We start from the raw sequence: 18,029 nt of genomic DNA, 5'->3' as shown, positions 1-18,029 counted from the left end.
CAGCCTGCATAGCATAAGGTCAGAGATGTTGGGAGTTGTAGGACCAGAGGTTCCCCATCCCACCTATACAAGGTGATGAGGAAAGCCCTCTTTGTGAGGGATGATCTAAAACCCCACAGCCCTTATTTTTCAGCAGGAGCAGTTCAAGGGTGACCAACAAGAGGGAAATGGAGACACTCTTTTGGGAAGCGATCAAGAGATTGTAGTTTTGGACAGGGCAACATTCTATGAAAATGCATTGCGGCAAATGCATGCTAAAGCCTCGTTTTCTTAGTGGATGGTTTTATTAACTCAGGAAAGTGGCGGTGTTACCGTATTTTTCGCCCTATTGGACGCACCGGCCCATAGGACGCACCTAGTTTTCAGGGGGGGAAATCAAGGGAAAAAATATGATTTCCCCCCCGCAGCTCTGGGAGCAGCGGACAGGCTGCACGCAGCCTGTGCGCTACTCCAAGACCTTCTCCCTGCTTTTGGGGGAGGTGGCGGAATTCCCCCACCTCCCGCAAAAGCTCACAGGAGCCGTGCCCGACTCCTATGGCTTTTCGACCACGAGGGAAAAGTCCCTTCTCCCTCCTCGGGGAAAAGCCCCCAAGAGGGGTGCACTCTTCAAAGGGTGCGCGGCTCCTGCGGGCTTTTCTACGAGGTGGGGGAATTCCCCCACCTCCTAGAAAAGCCAGCAGAAGCCGCGGAGCCCCTTTAAAGAGCGCACGGCTTTTGCCTGCTTTTGCGGGAGGTGGGGGAATTCCCCCATCTCCCGCAAAAGCCCACAGGAGGGTTGGAGAGTAGCGGGATGGTGTCGCGCGCCATCCTGCTGCCCCCCATCCTCTGGGGCTGGCGAAGGGGGAAGCGCTGCTTCCCCCCCCCCCCGCCAGCCTCAAAGCGGGGTCAGAGAGTAGCGGGAAGGCGTCGCGCGCCTCCCCGCTGCCCCCCATCCTCTGGGGCTGGCGAAGGGGGAAGCGCTGCTTTCCCCCCCGCCAGCCTCGAAGCCGGGTTGGGGAGTAGCGGGATGGTGTCGCGCGCCTTCCCGCTGCCCCCCATCCTCTGGGGCTGGCAAAGGGGGAAGCGCTGCTTTCCCCCCGCCAGCCTCGAAGCCGGGTTGGGGAGTAGCGGGAAGGCGTCGCGCGCCATCCTGCTGCCCCCCATCCTCTGGGGCTGGCGAAGGGGGAAGCGCTGCTTTCCCCCCCGCCAGCCTCGAAGCCGGGTTGGGGAGTAGCGGGATGGTGTCGCGCGCCTTCCCGCTGCCCCCCATCCTCTGGGGCTGGCAAAGGGGGAAGCGCTGCTTTCCCCCTGCCAGCCTCGAAGCCGGGTTGGGGAGTAGCGGGAAGGCGTCGCGCGCCATCCTGCTGCCCCCTATCCTCTGGGGCTGGCGAAGGGGGAAGCGCTGCTTTCCCCCCCGCCAGCCTCGAAGCCGGGTTGGGGAGTAGCGGGATGGTGTCGCGCGCCTTCCCGCTGCCCCCCATCCTCTGGGGCTGGCAAAGGGGGAAGCGCTGCTTTCCCCCCGCCAGCCTCGAAGCCGGGTTGGGGAGTAGCGGGAAGGCGTCGCGCGCCATCCTGCTGCCCCCCCATCCTCTGGGGCTGGCGAGGGGGGAAGCGCTGCTTTCCCCCACGGCCAGCCTCAAAGAGCAGACTCTCCTGGCTCCAGCGGAAGCAACGCGAAGCCTCCGGAGCGCAGGCTTCGGAGGCTTCGCGTTGCTATCGCTGAACCCAAGGAGCCTGCATTCGCCCCATAAGACGCACACACATTTCCCCTTCATTTTTGGAGGGGGAAGAGTGCGTCTTATAGGGCGAAAAATACGGTAAATTATTTTGAGAGATTCAAAGCAGTTCTTAAAACCTTCACATAAATGAAGGTGCACCAACTATGTTGAATAAAAGTAAGCTGAGGGGGCGCTGCAGAACCTCTGTGTGCTGCCTTGAGTTCCGTGGAAGAGAGGCAGGATATACATGTAATAGATAAACAGTAAACATAATTATTTGTTATTGGGAAGTGGAGTGGATAGGAATGGTTGAAGGCAGGACAAGTGTAGTAGCGGGTGAAATTGTCCTTCTGGGAGAGAAGTCTCCTATTCTTGGCTCTACCTTCACCAGGAGAGCAGAGTGAATAATTTGCCCCTAGGCATTTCTCAAGAATGTTCCAAAAGATCGAGCCCTTCCCTTTTTGTTTCTTTCCCTGCAACCATTAGTTCTTCAGCACGTAGAATGAAATGTTACTGTATTTTTCACCCTATAGGACGCACTTTTTCCCCTCCAAAAATGAAGGGGAAATGTGTGTGCGTCCTATGGGGCGAATGCAGGTTTTCGCAAGCCTCTCACTCTCCAGGCTTCAGGAAGCTATCTGCAAGCCTGGGGAGCCCGCTGGAGTTCCCGCAGGGCTCCCTAGGCTTGCGGATAACAGCCTGCTGCCCGAAGCCCGGGGAGCGCAGCGCTGCACACCCCGGGCTTCAGGCAGCTTTCTGCAAGCCTTGGGAGCCCCGCGGGAGTTCCCGTGGGACTCCCAAGGCTTGCGCACAGCAGCCTGCAGCCCGAAACCCAGGGAGCGCAGTGGAGTGCGCCCCGGGCTTCGGGCAGCTCTCCACAAGCCATGGGAGACCGGCGCAACTTCCCGCTGGGCTCCCACGGCTTGCGGAGAGCTGCTTGTTCTGGGGTCGGGGGAAGCTCGGGCTTCCCCAGCCCCACGCCTGTGGGGGGAAATAATTTTTTCCCCTTTATTTCCCCCCCCCCCAAAAAAACTAGGTGCACCCTATGGGGCGAAAAATACGGTACTTATGAAACCGAGGTAGACTTAGTAAGGTAATTATAGTGAATAGCTGCTCATTTCCGTGTTCATTGTTTCATGTTGTTAGTAAACAGTGTTAGCTCCTGGATGCATTGTTTTCATGAGTGTCACCCATTCTGAAACAGAAGCTGAGGCGAAATGTGAACTTGTTGGAGAAGCTGGTTTTGCAAGAGACATTGTCATGCCTAGTAGTGAACCTCTATCCAGGAAACGAAGGCTATTCGCTGATGCTGAGAGGGAAGAATGGGTCAGGTAAAGTTAACACTGAATGGCTGTTAACCTCCTGATTGTGCCTTAAAAGAAACACTACTTCAAGTTGCTGGTTTTATTAAAAACTCTTCTGCGTTATTACTGTCTTTAGCTGAGAATAAATCTGTTTAAAGCCTGATACGATCTTCTGGACTCTGTGTGTCTGTTCGAATTCTTCCAGCTACTGGATTTTGTTTTACTTAGTAGAAGAAAGACCATGGCTGTCTTTCTCTTGATCGGGGGGGCTAACCAGGGTGCCCCTATCCCCAGATTTTTTCCTCACCACCACCATGAGTTTTTTCTCACCATGCCCTCAAAGTTGTCATTCGGGGGAAAGGATTTTTTTGATAGATAGATAAACAGACAGACAGAAAGACTGCTCCTTGGGATCCTCCGCTGCCACAATGTACAGTACTCCAAGGCCTCTCTGAAACGTATCCTTTTTAAAAATTACTGACTGCTCCCTTTTATCCATATATTAAATTGTATTGATCACACCTGTTGTGACGCCAAAAGTATTTTTGTGACCACTGCCCCCAAGACTGTTAAAAATATGCCCTTTACCTTTTCTGGCCGCGTCCACTTTTAAACATTTTGGCTGTGCCCACTTTGACGTGCCCTCCCCACGAGAGTTGACAGTGTGGCCTTGACTAGAATGAAGGTCGGCCACCCCTGTTCTAGATCATCTATTCATTTAAAACATTTTTAACCAGCCTCTCCTCAGTGTGAGGTAGCTTGTTACGTAACAGAATCACAATTTTGTAAGTTATTTTTCCCCCTCTTTTTTCCAGAAAGGAATAACTGTGAAAGCAAATAGTTCACGCACATATTCATAGTCAAATACATTCTTTGGTTTTAACGCAGATTCAGAAACCATTCGGCTTCCTTATGAAGAGGGAGAATTGCTTGAATATTTGGATGCAGAAGAGCTGCCTCCTATTTTAGTCGATCTCCTGGAAAAATCACAGGTTTGAAAGACATTGAAATGGGGTTTCTGTTTTTGTTTTAGTGGTTGTGGGGAGGGTAGTGGAAGTAACACTAACCATATACAGTAGTAACTATATGGGGGGGGGGGTCTACCAATGTGGCTGAACCAGAACTTGTCTTGCCATGCTTTCTGAGGCTGCTAGGAGCTGTGATTCAGCAGCCTTTGGGGGACCAAGGATTCCCCATTCCTGCTGTATATAGTTTATGTTCAACTAACTGACCAAATTCAGTGCTGAAGCAATGATTCTTCAACAACAACTTCGTTGGACTGGTCATGTTGTGCGGATGCCTGATTATCGTCTTGCAAAGCAACTACTCTATTCCGAACTTAAAAATGGAAAGCATAATGCTGGTGGTCAACAAAAGAGATTTAAAGACTCTCTCAAAGCAAATCTTTAAAAATGTAGTATAAACCCCGACAACTGGGAAACACTGGCCTGCAAGCGCTCGAATTGGAAAACAACCTTTCCCAAAGGTGTCATGGACTTTGAAGACACTCAAACTCAGGACGCAAGGGAGAAACGTACTAAGAGAAAGGCATGCTGGCAAATCCTCACCGTGATCAACTCCCGCCCGGAAACCAATGTCCCCACTGTGGAAGGACGTGTGGATCCAGAATTGGCCTCCACAGTCACTTACGGACTCATTGTTAAAACCGTGTTTATGGAAGACAATCTTACTCTGCTATGAGTGATCGCTAAATAAGGAGTATATGTTCAACTAACTGACCAAATGCGCTATCCTGTCTGGAGACCAAACTACCATTTGGGCTCTAAAACTATGGTTACAACAAACCACAGTTTGGCATAATGTCTAAACTGAGCACTAGTATAAAATTAAAAATTTCAAAACTTATGAGCAACGCTTGAAAAATATTTCTAACCCTTAAGAAAAAGCACCAGTTTTTACATAATTTGGTTATTGTCCTTGTTAAGTTTAATAATAATAATAGAGTTTTTTTAAAAAAGAGAGGAAGTATTCCCAGAGATCTAAAGATCTGTTTAGTTCCAGGTATAAATATATAGAAGTGCTGATATGTACATTTTTGTTTGCTTTTAAACAGATAAATATTTTCCATTGTGGCTGCGTCATAACAGAAATACGTGACTATAGACAATCTGGTAATCTCAAATCTCCAACATACCAAAGCAAGTACATACTTCTGCGCCCAACAATGCAGGTAAACAACTCGTGTTTTTCAGCTTTGGTGTTGCTCTTAATTTAAAAAAAAAACAATCCTGATGCATCGTATTTAGAAATCCTGTACTTCACAAGTAATGAAAGGTTTGCCTCATTTTTCTAGACCTTGATCTGTGATGTGCATTCCATTACAAGCGACAACCACAAATGGACGCAGGTAACAAACGTGGCAGCTAAAGGAGTTGGTTTCACTAGTGTGGTAGTTTCCTGGTATTATGGTATATTGTGATAATAATTTCTGGTGCAACGTGGTCTTCCAACCCCAGGAAAGGCCATTTTGTTCAGTGGCATAAAGGTGTACTAGGAGATGAATAGGCCTAGGTTTCAGTGAAGTGGCAAGTTTATGTTTGGGCTCTGCTAGAGGTCTCAAGTGATTTAATTCAGTGCCATAGATAGATAGATAGATAGATAGATAGATAGATAGATAGATAGATACAGTGGTGCCTTGCAAGACGAAATTAATTCGTTCTGCGAGTTTTTTCGTTCTACGAGTTTTTTCGTCTTGCGAAGCACCGCTGCGTATTGACGGTTTCCCATAGGAATGCATTGGCGGCTTTAAAAAAAAGGCGCAAGACGTTCCGTCTTGCGAAGCAAGCCCATAGGGAAATCCGTCTTGCAAAGCAACTCAGAAAACGGAAAACTCTTTCGTCTTGCGAGTTTTTCGTCTTCCGAGGCATTCGTCTTGCGAGGTACCACTGTAGATAGATGATAGATAGATAGATAGATAGATAGATAGATAGATAGATAGATAGATATTTAAAACCCTTCTAGATAAGATTGGAAAGCAAGCATGTTGTAGAAAAGGCTAGTTTAGAGTCTTCCCTGACATCTAGTATTCTTTGCGCTGGAAATGTTTTGTATGAAGGAAAATTTGCGCAAGACCCGATCCTAAAGTTTGCCACTTCGGTGAGAATATGCCATAGTGAGTCGGAGGAGTAGACCTATTTTGCATACTTCTGTTTATTAATATCAATATTAGGCAGAATCCAGAACATTTCTTCTGCAAGATCTGTTTGTATTGTGGGAGTTCAAGATCCTCTTAACGCATCCCATGCCATTGGGGGGGGGGGGCAGCAGCTGACCCTCCAGGCAGCTTTGGGGGTTGCCCACAAGGGGCTGCAGCAGGAAAGAGGAGGCTGAAAAGCCTTGTTGCCCAAGTAGAATTCCACCTGACCCCATCTGTAATTATAATTACCCACGCACCACCCTAAGGTCCCATTGAGATGATGGATGGCAGAAAGGGGCTTGTGTGCATGCTCTGATTCTTGAGTGATGCTCACATGTGCAATTTCAAATTGGGAATCTTCCGAAGATTCTGTTAATAGAAATTTTGGTTTAGATTATTGAAACTTTGGCAAGAACCATAGTAGTTCTGAAGAGAGGAGAGAGACGTCAGATTTTGGGCTATTGTGTTTGCTGGTCCCCTCTCTCAAACACAATCTTAAGTCCCTGCGATATGAAAGTACAATAATCACTTAGATTACAAGTCGAGAACAGCTGTTTCACACTGTGCAGACACTCAACTATCATGTATGTTAATGCCAAAAATACTGTTCAAATATTTACAAATACTGTTTAAAATACTTGTAACGTGCAGCCAGTCCTAAGCAGGCTTATTTATTTATAAAAATATTTATCTGTTGAAATGGTTTGCCACAATACAACATAAAACTGTACCGTAAACACCATATAAAAAGCTTAAAAACAGGCATCAATTAACCATTGTGGAAAGGTGTACTTTAGTTGCAGGGTGTTCAGCAAGCGTTCAAAAGCTGGCACAGAAGTTGCCTGCTGTGTACTTGAAAATAAGTCCTATTGAGTTAAATGGGACTTACTCCCAAGTAAATGTGTATAGGATTGCAGTCTTTACTGCAGTTTTAGAACACTCTCTTTATTATAGGAAGACAAACTCCTGCTAGAAAGCCAACTGATACTGGCTACAGCAGAACCTCTGTGTCTGGATCCTTCGATTGCAGTAACTTGCACAGCAAACAGACTTCACTATAACAAGCAGAAGATGAATACTCGCCCAATGAAAAGGTATCGGAAAGTCATAACCTACTGGTCCTTGATTTATAAAAAGTTTGGTTGAACGGAATAGGCTGCTTTAATGGGGTCAAGTTATTTGTTGTTAAGTTTCGAAGAACTTCAAAGACCTGGAATGTCTGTTTTCCCTAGAACAAACACCCTTAACATTTTGTTTGGAGCAGAACACATTTGTGATGAACAGTGATCATTTTAAAAATGAATCACCCTAGAATTGCATCATTGGATAGCTCTTTGAGTGAATGCAAGCTTTAGAGCATGGGTAGGCAACCTAAGGCCCAGGGGCTGGATGCGGCCCAATCGCCTTCTCAATCTGGCCTGCGGACGGTCTGCAAATCAGCATGTTTTTACATGAGTAGAATATGTCCTTTTATTTAAAATGCATCTCTGGGTAATTTTGGGGCCTGCCTGGGGTTTTTACATGAGTAGAGTATATATCTGGTATCGGACACACAGTAAATTAGATGCCCATCCACACAGTGCCCTTCATGCTGGATTATCTGCTATGAAAAAGGATGCCTGGCAACTCTAGCAAGCTTGTATGAAAATTGTCCAAGCTGCCTGTATTCTTTCCATTAATATTTTCAATATTTTACAGGTGCTTCAAGAGATACTCCAGGTCATCTCTGAATCGGCAGCAGGAGGTGTCTCACTGTACAACACCGCCGCAGCTCAGGTTGTTTGATTATTTGCAGAAAAGAAAGGAAAAGAAAGGAGCCCAGCAGTACGACCTCAAAATTTCCAAAGCTGGAAATGTATGCATGTTTTTAAAAGACAGCACATTAGATAATCTTACTTACTCCGATAACTATTGTTCATTTATATATTTGGTTTCCTTTTTTCCAGTGTGTCGATATGTGGAAACAGAATCCTTGCTATTTGACGGCGCCGTCTGAAGTGGATGTAAGTTCATAGATTTCTGGAACATGCCGAGATGAGTAAAATTTGTCATTCCTAGGATTGTATCCAAAGCTGTCAGTCTTCTGATGGAGCTCTGGCCCAGGAGCTTGTATATACAGATCTGTACATGCCAATGTAATCTCTCAGCTTCTGAAACATTTTGTTCAAGAAGTTCTGCTTATACAAGCCGGCCTACTAGCAGAACAAGTTCAGCACTACCTCTGTTTAGCATAGCAGCTAGTTGGACGTCACTCTTTTTCATTCTCTTCTGAAAAGAAGACAGATCCCAGTCCTTAAGAATAAATTGGCTAGCTTAAGAAGAAGAACATTTAAAAATGAAAACTTCTAGATTTTAAATCAGATTAATCACACCGTTTTTGTGAGGCCTGTTAAAATAAGTGAACATGTAAGAGCCATTATTTAAAGGATGTATTATATTTGAAGAGGGTGGGATCTGTCAAGATACAAACTGGACTGAAAACGTGAGGTTTATAATCATGCCTGTTCTGGGAATTTTTTCTCTCCCACTTGTAAGGATCATCACAACTCAATAAGCCCTCATTAGGATTGTCTTGCCTTCACTCTCTGAACCCATCAGTATGATTATAATTCTTTTTTCAGTTATAAGGACATTTACGCTCCTCATCCACATCTTTAATCTGCTCTCATTTTAATTTACTGATCTCTTAACTGTTTCTGAAGGTGGAAAAATACGCCAAAGTGGAAAAATCTATCAAACCTGATGACTCACAACCCAGTGTCTGGCCCGCTCATGTGAGTAATAGTAGATTGCTTGCTAACCTTTTCGATAATTAAGAGACTTCGTGTTCCAAAAGATAGGAACACAGAGAACAATCAGTACTTGAATGTGTTTAGGTGAGCAAGGGAAGGCTCTAGGAATCGTTTCAAATTGTTATTATGAAATACAGGGAAATGGGTCTTGTGACTTTTTCAGGAGTGCGGTTACATGGCATTGAGAGGTAACTGCTGCTGCTGTTGATTGTGCAACTAAAACCAACATAGATCTGTAGTCTTCTCTGTGAGAAGACTCAGTGTGAGATATGTGAGCCATGTCTCACATTGAGCCTCAGAAGCAACTGCCTCTGAATTAGGGTGTTTGATCAGCTAGACCTCCCAAGTCGGTGGGATTGGTAGCAGTTTAAAATATGATATATATTTTTCAGCAAATTCAAACCACTTTGTGTATTGCATGTACTTCTCATCAATTATGTAGTCAGTTGTCCTGTGTTGTTTCATTTCTACCACCATCCCTTCTCAATTTTTTTAAAATACAATTTAACTCAGGGATTTGATTTGCCCCTATTGAAATGAATGAGAAACTGAAACCATTAGACTGCCCGCAGCAGCTTCTCAAAATCAGGGTGGGGAAAATAACGACTTTCCGCCCATATCGTGAATCCTATATTTTTGTTGTTACGTTGTTAGATCTCCCCCCCCCCCCATTTTTGTAGTTTTCCCCTCAGTACATTATTGTGGTGATACCCAAAGTTGGTGCAGATTCGTTGAAATTGATAGACAAACTGGGTAGACAAGGATTTTTCCTTTGCCCAAATTGCTAGCTTATATTGAATGTGCCTTGTACGCACATTGAAACCCTGTCGGAGCATAGTTGCCTTTCTGCTGTTTGGGTTCAGAAACCCAGCAAGGAGGAGGAAGTTTCAAGTCTTTGCTGAATATGAAACTGCTGAGATTAGAAGCATACAGGTCTGTATCCGAGCTGCAGAACAAGTTCTTCTGTTCACCATTGGGACAGAAGGAGTAGGGTAGACTCTTACAAAAGGCATGGACATTTGTAGCTTCGCTTAGCTGTGTGGTTAACTTGGGTGGCAACTTTGCAGCCAGCAAAGGATGTCACCTCAGCAATGTCTAGGCAACACGATGACCATGTACATACGCAATAGACAATCTTTATAGAATTCCTTCAAACCATAACAAGTACAAAATGAAGTCTTTAGTCTCAAAGTCTCTGAAAATCTTTCAATGAAGCGAGGTACCAGACTTTGTACGATGAAAGACAAGCTGTGAAGCTTTGAGTATTCAGCAAATATGATGTCCAACACTGAACAGTGATTCCGGATGTTGACTACTGTTTCGTAGAATTCTTCGTTAGCGTGGTGGGAGGATATAGAATTGCTTCATAAACCCATCTTATTTCGAATGAATGTATGTAAATGAAAATATCAAATGCTGTGGAACAGTGCTTATGTAATAATGTGACTACAAAGTCTGGTACCTCGCTTCATTTAAAGCTGTACCATGGCCAGAAGGATGTCACCTGGCAAGAGTTCTCTTGCAGCTCATTACCATAGCTGCTTTCCTCTGCTCCCTGAAACTGCTCAAATAGTGGCCCATTTGGAACTCATTTGGAGACAGGCCTAAAGGCACTGATACTCTGGTGAAGCAATAAAACTGCTAGCATATTTGCAAAGCTAAGCAGGGACAATGATGGTTTCACATTGGATGGGGGACGGCTTGTTGAGATTCTTGCATCGCTGGGGGTTGGACCAGATGACCTTTGGGTTGTCCCTTCCAATTCTACAATTCTGTGATTCTATTATTCTTCCTCTAGAATTAACTTGGAAGCAAAATTTTAAAATGCACACCCTGCCTCTTGTCTCAAGTGCTCTCCAGCGGTTTGCCTCCTTTTAATCTGTGAATTGAAGGAATCCTTTGGTCTGCTTGTATCAATATTTCTCTCTTTGACAGGAAATAAAAGATGATTATGTCTTTGAATGCGAAGTTGGCAGTCACCTTCAGAAAACAAAACTGACCATTTTCCAGTCGTTGGGAAATCCATTATACTATGGTAAAATACAAATGATTAAAAATGACGAAGACAATGAGAGCTCAACAATTCCATCACAGTAAGTGGCCTTCATCTTAAATTTTGGAGAAAAACACGTATTTTATCATTTTGGACACATTTTTGTGGATTTAGAGAAAATGGCATTTCTTTATTTTTCTTTGTTTTTTAGAAAAATAAATTTTACCTGTTACTGTTTGAGTTATTGAAGAAATGAGGGTTAGTGCGGGAAGACGGCTAGCCAGCTCATTCAGCATAAGAACCATACAGAGTTAGACCCTGCAGCCCAGTATTCTTTTCCCAAAGTGTTCTGACAAAAATCTCTGGTACAATCAAGCTGAGCTTCAATGCAACAGACCTTCCCCTGTTGCTCATTCCCAGTATCTAATATTTTGAAATACACAGCTTCTGATTATAAAGAAGCTTCCATTTGCAGCAATGACTAATAGTCTTTTTATTTATTCCATTTATATTGCGTCTGTTCTCCAAGGAGCTCAAGGCGGTGTATATGCTTCTCTGTCCCTCTCTCCACCCGCCATGAAAAATGTTAGGCTGAAAGAAGGGGACTTCCCCAAGGCCACTGTGTGAACTTCAAGCCTGAGTGGGAATTTGGACTAATGTGCTGTATTGAATGTAGAATGCAGAATGTTCCACCAGCGCAAGGATTTCACCTGAGCAGTGGAATGTTCTGCTCCTTCCTCTCCCTGAGCTCCCCCTAATTCTGGTCTGGAGTTTGCCCAACACTCCAGAACAAGTTTGGGGGTGGTATGGGGTGTGCAGGGGGGCAAGGGGCAAAGTCCCATTGTGTTAGTGCTAGCCCAAATATCTAGTTGAATAGTATTGGTGTTTTGCAACTTTGACCTGTTGCAGGACCTTAGCAGAGCATACGCAAAGTTCCAGAAAGCAATCAGTTGCAGGCAGGATGGACGAAGCAGGAATAAATGCTGCTACTAGTAACTTGGTTACTTATGGGTGTTTATTATTTACAGCAGACTCTACAAGTTACTATATACAAGAGCAGATACACTGATCTTAACTAGCTCTCTCTTAACAAACTCCAAACGGCTCTCAGAACACCACACTGACCAACAGCAAACATTCCAGTCAGTAAGGTCATAAATCATTATGCCTGTGTGAGACTTTAACCAATGGAGAAGCTGTTTCCAGGCTTCCATATCTCCAGGCAGGTAACTCCTCTCTGCTCAGTCATCTTGGCTGTCGGCCAACTCTTAATTGACTCTGTGTGAAGCTGCACAGAATTGCATGTAGTCAAAAATCCCAACAAATAGTTCCCCATTTTTACAGTCCTAATCAACGCTCTAATTAAACTCTTAAGCATTAGTCCACAATGGCTTTATAATAGTGTCCACCTCAGCTGATCAGATGTATGTCAACTCTTCTTTTTGCCTTAAACAAATCTTTAATTCATGTATTGTGTCCCCTACAGTTTTCTTATTGGCTCAAAGACCGAGGCAGAAAGGTAAGGGGTTCGTCAGTCTTTTTGTGATTCATGCTTTGTGATTCAGTATTTTCCATTCATGCTTCTTAGCGCTAGAATTAACATCGGTCCATCTGACCTGCATTTTCCGAATTTATTTCCCAACTTTGCTGTTGGAATCCTTTGGGCTGGATCCATGGAAGGAGATCCCATGGAAAGGAACTGGCAGAAGCTGACTTTGGGGCCCTCTCTTGCTTACCTGCTCACTGAAAAGCCGCTCTCAAGAGTAGGAAGTCCTGGGAAATGAAGCGTGCTTGGCCTGGGGGAAGGGGGAATCCCTAAATATCAGAAGGAGACCCTTAGGAAAGAAATAAGCTTTTTATTGGCCAGTCAAGGGGAGGAAGAGGTAGAAAAGTCAGCTTCCTCCAGCTCACACTTCCATGGGCATTACTCACACTTTTATACTAACAGTATATGTACATTTATTTATTTTCAAAAGGACTCCTGGTGGTAGTAGGTGAAAGTCGCCAAAACATCTTTCACTCTTCTTTGTGTCCTGTAGCTGAAATGTTTCTTACATATTACCAAAACCCTTTTGTTACTACAATTCTGGGGAGGGCGAAATTTCATCCCTCTTAATAAGGCAAGGCAATTTGTCATCTAATCGTACTCCTGTAATATACTCCTGCTGTTTCTTTAATTATACAATTCTAACTTCATTAGTCATTTATTGTCTCGCTTTAAATATTTCTTGTTTTGCTAAGAACTAAGTTCTCCTCCAGAATCTTATTAGGCAGCTTTCCAAGCTGTGTTTATTTTCTGTTCCATCCTCCCTTCATACTTGCACGTAAACCCTTGCTCACTAGCCAGCTTTTATCCCTGAACAGTCTGCACCCTTTAGCAGTGTGCTTTGAGCGGCTGTTCTCCTGCTCCCAGATCAGCTGCGTGGAAGATGCCGGCAGCTAACCGCCACCTCTATGGCGAGACTGTTGCTCCTGCTGTAGTCTTCAGCTTGATAGCAACCCTCCGTTTTCTTTGTCCTCTTCTTCAGAATAAATTATGTTCCTGTTCCATGAGGCCAGCCCTTCAAATGTTGCAGGGCTCCAACTCCTGTCAGCCTCAGCATGGGCAGTGGTCAGGGATGATGGGAGTCGTAGTCTTGCAACATCTGGAGGGCCACCATTTTCCCATCCTGGTTATAGATCAGTAGTTATCAATAGACTAGCTTCCATGGTTAGTGCTGGTCGATTTCTGCATGACAGCATGAGGATTTTTATTTTATTTTTTTACAGAATTTGGAAAAGCAACATGCACATAATCCAAACTCTTTTATTTTCTCTAGCCCTTAATGGTTTCAGCACGGTGTTTAGAAACAAAAGGAATCTTTGATAGCTCAGTTTGTAGAGCATCAGACCCTTAACTTCAGGGTGGTGGGTTTGAATCCCATGTTGGGCAAAAGATTTCTGCATTGCAGGGGGTTGGACTAGATGACCCCCGTGGTCCCTTCCAACTCTATGGTTATGTGATTCTGTTGGTTTTTTTTTTAAGAAAAACCTTCAGTGTTCATGGAAGAGTTTCATCCTCTACATGTTACCATGCTCATCCACCCCCCTGGTTGCCTTTGTTCGTTATGCACATACCTCCTCATTGTGCTGCTTTTTGTACTATCCCAACCCCATCTGCTTCTCAGAATAAATATTGAGCTTGGTAGAAGAGGATGCCAAATTAGACTGTATTTGTAAAATAGGAGAATTTGAAAAAAAATGAGTAAAATCTGCTCATGTCACTTTAATTATCATTGCATCTTAGGTATGGTCTTTTACTTCAGTTCCATAATTTGTTGATTGGAAGTAATGAATAGAGAAAATGCAAGAATATAGAAGCCTCTGCATTGTTTTGGTTCTGGAGACTAGTACTTATGTGATCTCATGAATGACCTCTGCTTAATGTTACGTTACAGAGTAGTCAATCAGTACCAGGAGCTAGTTCAAAACGAAGCTAAATGCCCAGTGAAAATGCTTCACAACTCCTGTGGATCTGTCCATCTAAGCCAGCTCTCTCCTGGGAAGGAAATGGAAGTAAGTTATTAATGAATGAATTAAATGACACCCTTGTAACTCTTTAAAAAATGCAGTGATTCCATAGGATTCCATTTAATCTCTAGTTTACACAACAGGGACAATCATCCCCCCCCCCCGGACTTTTTAACTGCTTGGCTTTTGGCCCATCTACTTTCTTCTATCTTAAGACTCTGCTTTTCCCGATATTCATGAATGAGAGCCAGGAGGACAGGGCTCAATCTGTCCACTGGTGAAATATTGGCCCCTTTTAATTGCATCTTCAAGTACAACCCCAGTAATTTGTGTGATAGAACCCAATCAGCCCCAGCCAGCATAGCCCAACGACCTGTTCTGTTTCCTGAGCAGTCTGAAACGTTTTCAGAATGTTGCGAGAGTCGGGTGGAATGCCAGGAACTAGTCTTAAAATAGAGGTACCAGTGAATTAGGGACAGGTGTTTTGCAGAATCAAAAATTAGGAACTCGGGTGTTCGTTCTCCTGTCAAATTGAGAAAGGGAAGAACGAAAAAGAATGAAAGCTGGAAGAAAAGGTTGAGATCTAGTAAGAAGGGTTGTTGTTTTTTTGTTTTGCTTCTAGCAGCCTGAGAGTGTTTCGGGCTATATTCAGTCTTCAGTGCTGGGGAAAGGTGTGAAGCATCGACCACCTCCCATCAAACTACCTTCAAGTTCAGGAAGTAGCTCATCAGGTAATTGTTGTTTTTATTAAAAACAAAATAGGGTAAGAGAGCAGAAAACATCACATCTGGCAACCAGTGTTCCCCTTTGCTTTCAGATAGTACATGAGTAAATAAGTCTAAAAAGCCCAGGACACAAATTTTCACGGCTCTCTAGCAGCTATGGTGATTCATTTGCCAGAAGCAATATGTTTAGTGTTAACTCTGGAGGTGTATACTAGATTCTGACCAAACTAAGCCTCCTGATGTATATTTTGCTCAAGGAGACTTAGTTTGATCAGAATCGAATATACTCTTCCACAGTTAACTCTAAATATATTACTTCTGGTAAGTGAGCCCCCAAAGCCGCTAGAGAGCTGTGAAAACTTGTGTCCTGGGCTTTTTAGACTTATCTACCCATGTACCGTATTTTTCGTCCCATAGGACACACTTTTTCACCTCCAAAAATAAAGGGGAAATGTGTGTGTGTCCTATGGGGCAAATGCAGGCTTCAGGAAGCTATCCGCAAGCCTTGGGAGCCTGTGGGAGTTCCCATCGGTCTCCCAAGGCTTCCGGAGAGCTGCCTGCAGGCTTCGGGCATATATCCGCAAGCCTGGGGAGACCGGTGTGACTTCCTGCCGGGCTCCCTAGGCTTGTGGATAGCAGCCTGTTCTGGGGGCTGGGGGAAGCCTGGGGGGGGGAGAATTTTTTTTTTCTTTATCCCCCCCCCCCCCAAAAAAAAACTAGGTGCGCCCTATGGGGCGAAAAACCAAAAAGGCGCATTGGTTGCCAGATGTGAAATATATTTGCATTAGCTTCAGCTTTCCTATCCCTTTGTTTCTCCTTTGTTTCAATTACTTCATATCTTTGAGAGAGTAAACCTGGCTGTGCTTTCCCTTTTTTTGTTTCTCAGTGTCCAAATACATTTATAAATTTGCCTTGCTCATCTTTTTACCTTCTGTTGCAATACAGTAGCAAAGGCCAACCTCATCAGCTTTTATTAAGGTACTTGCCTTGCTAAATCTGCTCGAGGAACAAAGTCCCCTTGTTTTAAACCACCGTCATGCCCTCCTTGGCACCAGTTTTGATTGGGAAGAGTCTGCCCTCTGAATAGACTGGCAGGTACCCCTTCCACTGGGAAATGAGGTGTAGTCAGGCTTCGAGAAAACGGCTTCCTACCTCCCTTTGGCCGTGGATAAGCAGAACAAAGCAAAATTAGTCTCTTACTAAAATTAGAGACTAACTTAAAAGTCTCTAACTTAAAATTAGAGACTTACTTAAAATTAGTCTTAATCTAAAAGAGATTTTAATGATCACAGCTCAAGAACAAAGAATCCATCTCAGAGAAAAGGTGCTCCCAGTTAAGGCGTCCACCCACTTCCCCCCTAGTCACTTGCGTCTTGCAACATGATCTCGCAACCATCATACTTTTTGTGCAGCCACCTCATCTGCTGTACGTGACCTTGGACTGATAGGCTGGATACTTTCTAGCTCTCTCCCAGTTCTTCTTCACTTTGCTGTTCACCCGCCCCCAGTTCTTCCCAATTTTTGTTTTCAGAACTATGTCCCTCTGCAAATCACTGTTCCAAATCTATACTGCTCCACTGCTCCTGGGCAGCTTCAGGATCCTGTGCAGGGGAGATGGAAACTCCCACCATTCCTCATCAGAGCTGTACTCCTCAACCTGGTTTCTGACAGGTGTCATCCTAGAACAGGCTTCCTCTGCCTCGGCCCTCCAGCTGTTTTTGGCCTACAACTCCCATGATCCCTAGCTAGCAGAACCAGTGGTAAGGGATGATGGGAATTGTAGTCTCAAAAGATCTGGAGGGCCGAGGTTGAGGAAACCTGTCCTAGAGGGTCTCTCGTTTTTTATTTTTTAACCAACAACCAAAACACAAACAGTGAGAACCCCCAGGCAGCTGATACATTGGGTATACATAATCAATAATGACCTATTCAAATCAACCATATGTACAATTCTATATACCTTAACACTCCTCCCTCTACAAGGTTTATTTAACTTTTAACATTTTAATTGCCCCAAATTGTTCAAACCTGCCCAAATAATGCAATATTTTCTCAAACCAATCCTCCTCCTCACTGACCTTAAACCCTTTCATTTTATGTATTTTCACAGTTGGATATTCTAAGTTTATAATATTTTTCAATTTCCCCCTCCATTGGTTCACCCCTAGCTCTTCTGCATTTTTCCAATTACTCGTTATAACCTGTCTGGCTGCAATTACCATCAGTTTTATAGAGGGTCCCTCATGCTTCAAACTTTGGCACAGGAAGGGGGTGAAGATATTTACATACCTGCAATATGTAGATTCAAGTTACCTTTTGCTGCAGGTAGCAGTGGCAGATGTTGCTGTGCACTTCTTATTTTGCACACCTAAAGCGCACACTTTAGAGAACAAAGTAACTCTTTTCTGGTGTTGGTTCACAGAACGTAACATGGATTATTTGTGCTTTTTCAGGTAACATTTTTAGTTCACAGCAGTCAAGTGGCCACCTAAAATCCCCAACTCCTCCTCCTCCCAAGCCTCCCAGTGTGTCTCGGAAGCAGTCTCTGGATCTGAATCAACTGAGCATGCTTTCTCCAACCGCCATGTCTCCTGCAAGCTCGTCACAAAGTGAGTCCCGCCCTAAATTGTCCATTAAGTCTTCCTAGGCTTCTCGTGCTATAAACTTCCTAACCAGCTGATTGGAGAATCTAAATGTCCATTGTACCCTAGATTGTGTATAAAGTTTGCATCACTTAAGGCAGGCTGTATGTACTGTATGTACTTCGTTTGCTGTAACTGTACTTGTTTCTCTGTATAAATATATGTATGCACCGTTCGTGTATACGTTCTATTCCGTTTTATGCAAGAAG

The 18,029-nt window shown here is 44.2% G+C and overlaps 1 protein-coding gene across 8 annotated transcripts in view; it reads left to right on the top strand.

The window, feature by feature from the left end:
- Positions 1 to 18,029, top strand: part of SUPT20H (SPT20 homolog, SAGA complex component) — a 33,847-nt gene that overhangs the window by 4,836 nt on the left and 10,982 nt on the right. For all 8 annotated transcript variants that reach the window (XM_083419781.1, XM_083419777.1, XM_083419783.1 and 5 more), the window contains exons 6-18: positions 2,902 to 3,028; positions 3,890 to 3,993; positions 5,076 to 5,192; positions 5,316 to 5,369; positions 7,113 to 7,252; positions 7,857 to 8,013; positions 8,105 to 8,161; positions 8,861 to 8,932; positions 10,886 to 11,043; positions 12,430 to 12,462; positions 14,381 to 14,498; positions 15,076 to 15,184; positions 17,632 to 17,787. In XM_083419781.1, coding sequence (XP_083275907.1) covers positions 2,902 to 3,028; positions 3,890 to 3,993; positions 5,076 to 5,192; positions 5,316 to 5,369; positions 7,113 to 7,252; positions 7,857 to 8,013; positions 8,105 to 8,161; positions 8,861 to 8,932; positions 10,886 to 11,043; positions 12,430 to 12,462; positions 14,381 to 14,498; positions 15,076 to 15,184; positions 17,632 to 17,787 — 1,402 coding nt within the window. The remainder of the gene's footprint in view (positions 1 to 2,901; positions 3,029 to 3,889; positions 3,994 to 5,075; positions 5,193 to 5,315; positions 5,370 to 7,112; positions 7,253 to 7,856; positions 8,014 to 8,104; positions 8,162 to 8,860; positions 8,933 to 10,885; positions 11,044 to 12,429; positions 12,463 to 14,380; positions 14,499 to 15,075; positions 15,185 to 17,631; positions 17,788 to 18,029) is intronic.

This window comes from Podarcis tiliguerta (assembly GCF_965153285.1).
Source record: "Podarcis tiliguerta genome assembly, chromosome: 17".
Classification (NCBI taxonomy): Eukaryota; Metazoa; Chordata; class Lepidosauria; order Squamata; family Lacertidae; genus Podarcis; species Podarcis tiliguerta.
The sequence above is the reverse complement of the archived record's forward strand: the minus strand, read 5'-3'. Positions and strand labels throughout refer to the sequence as shown.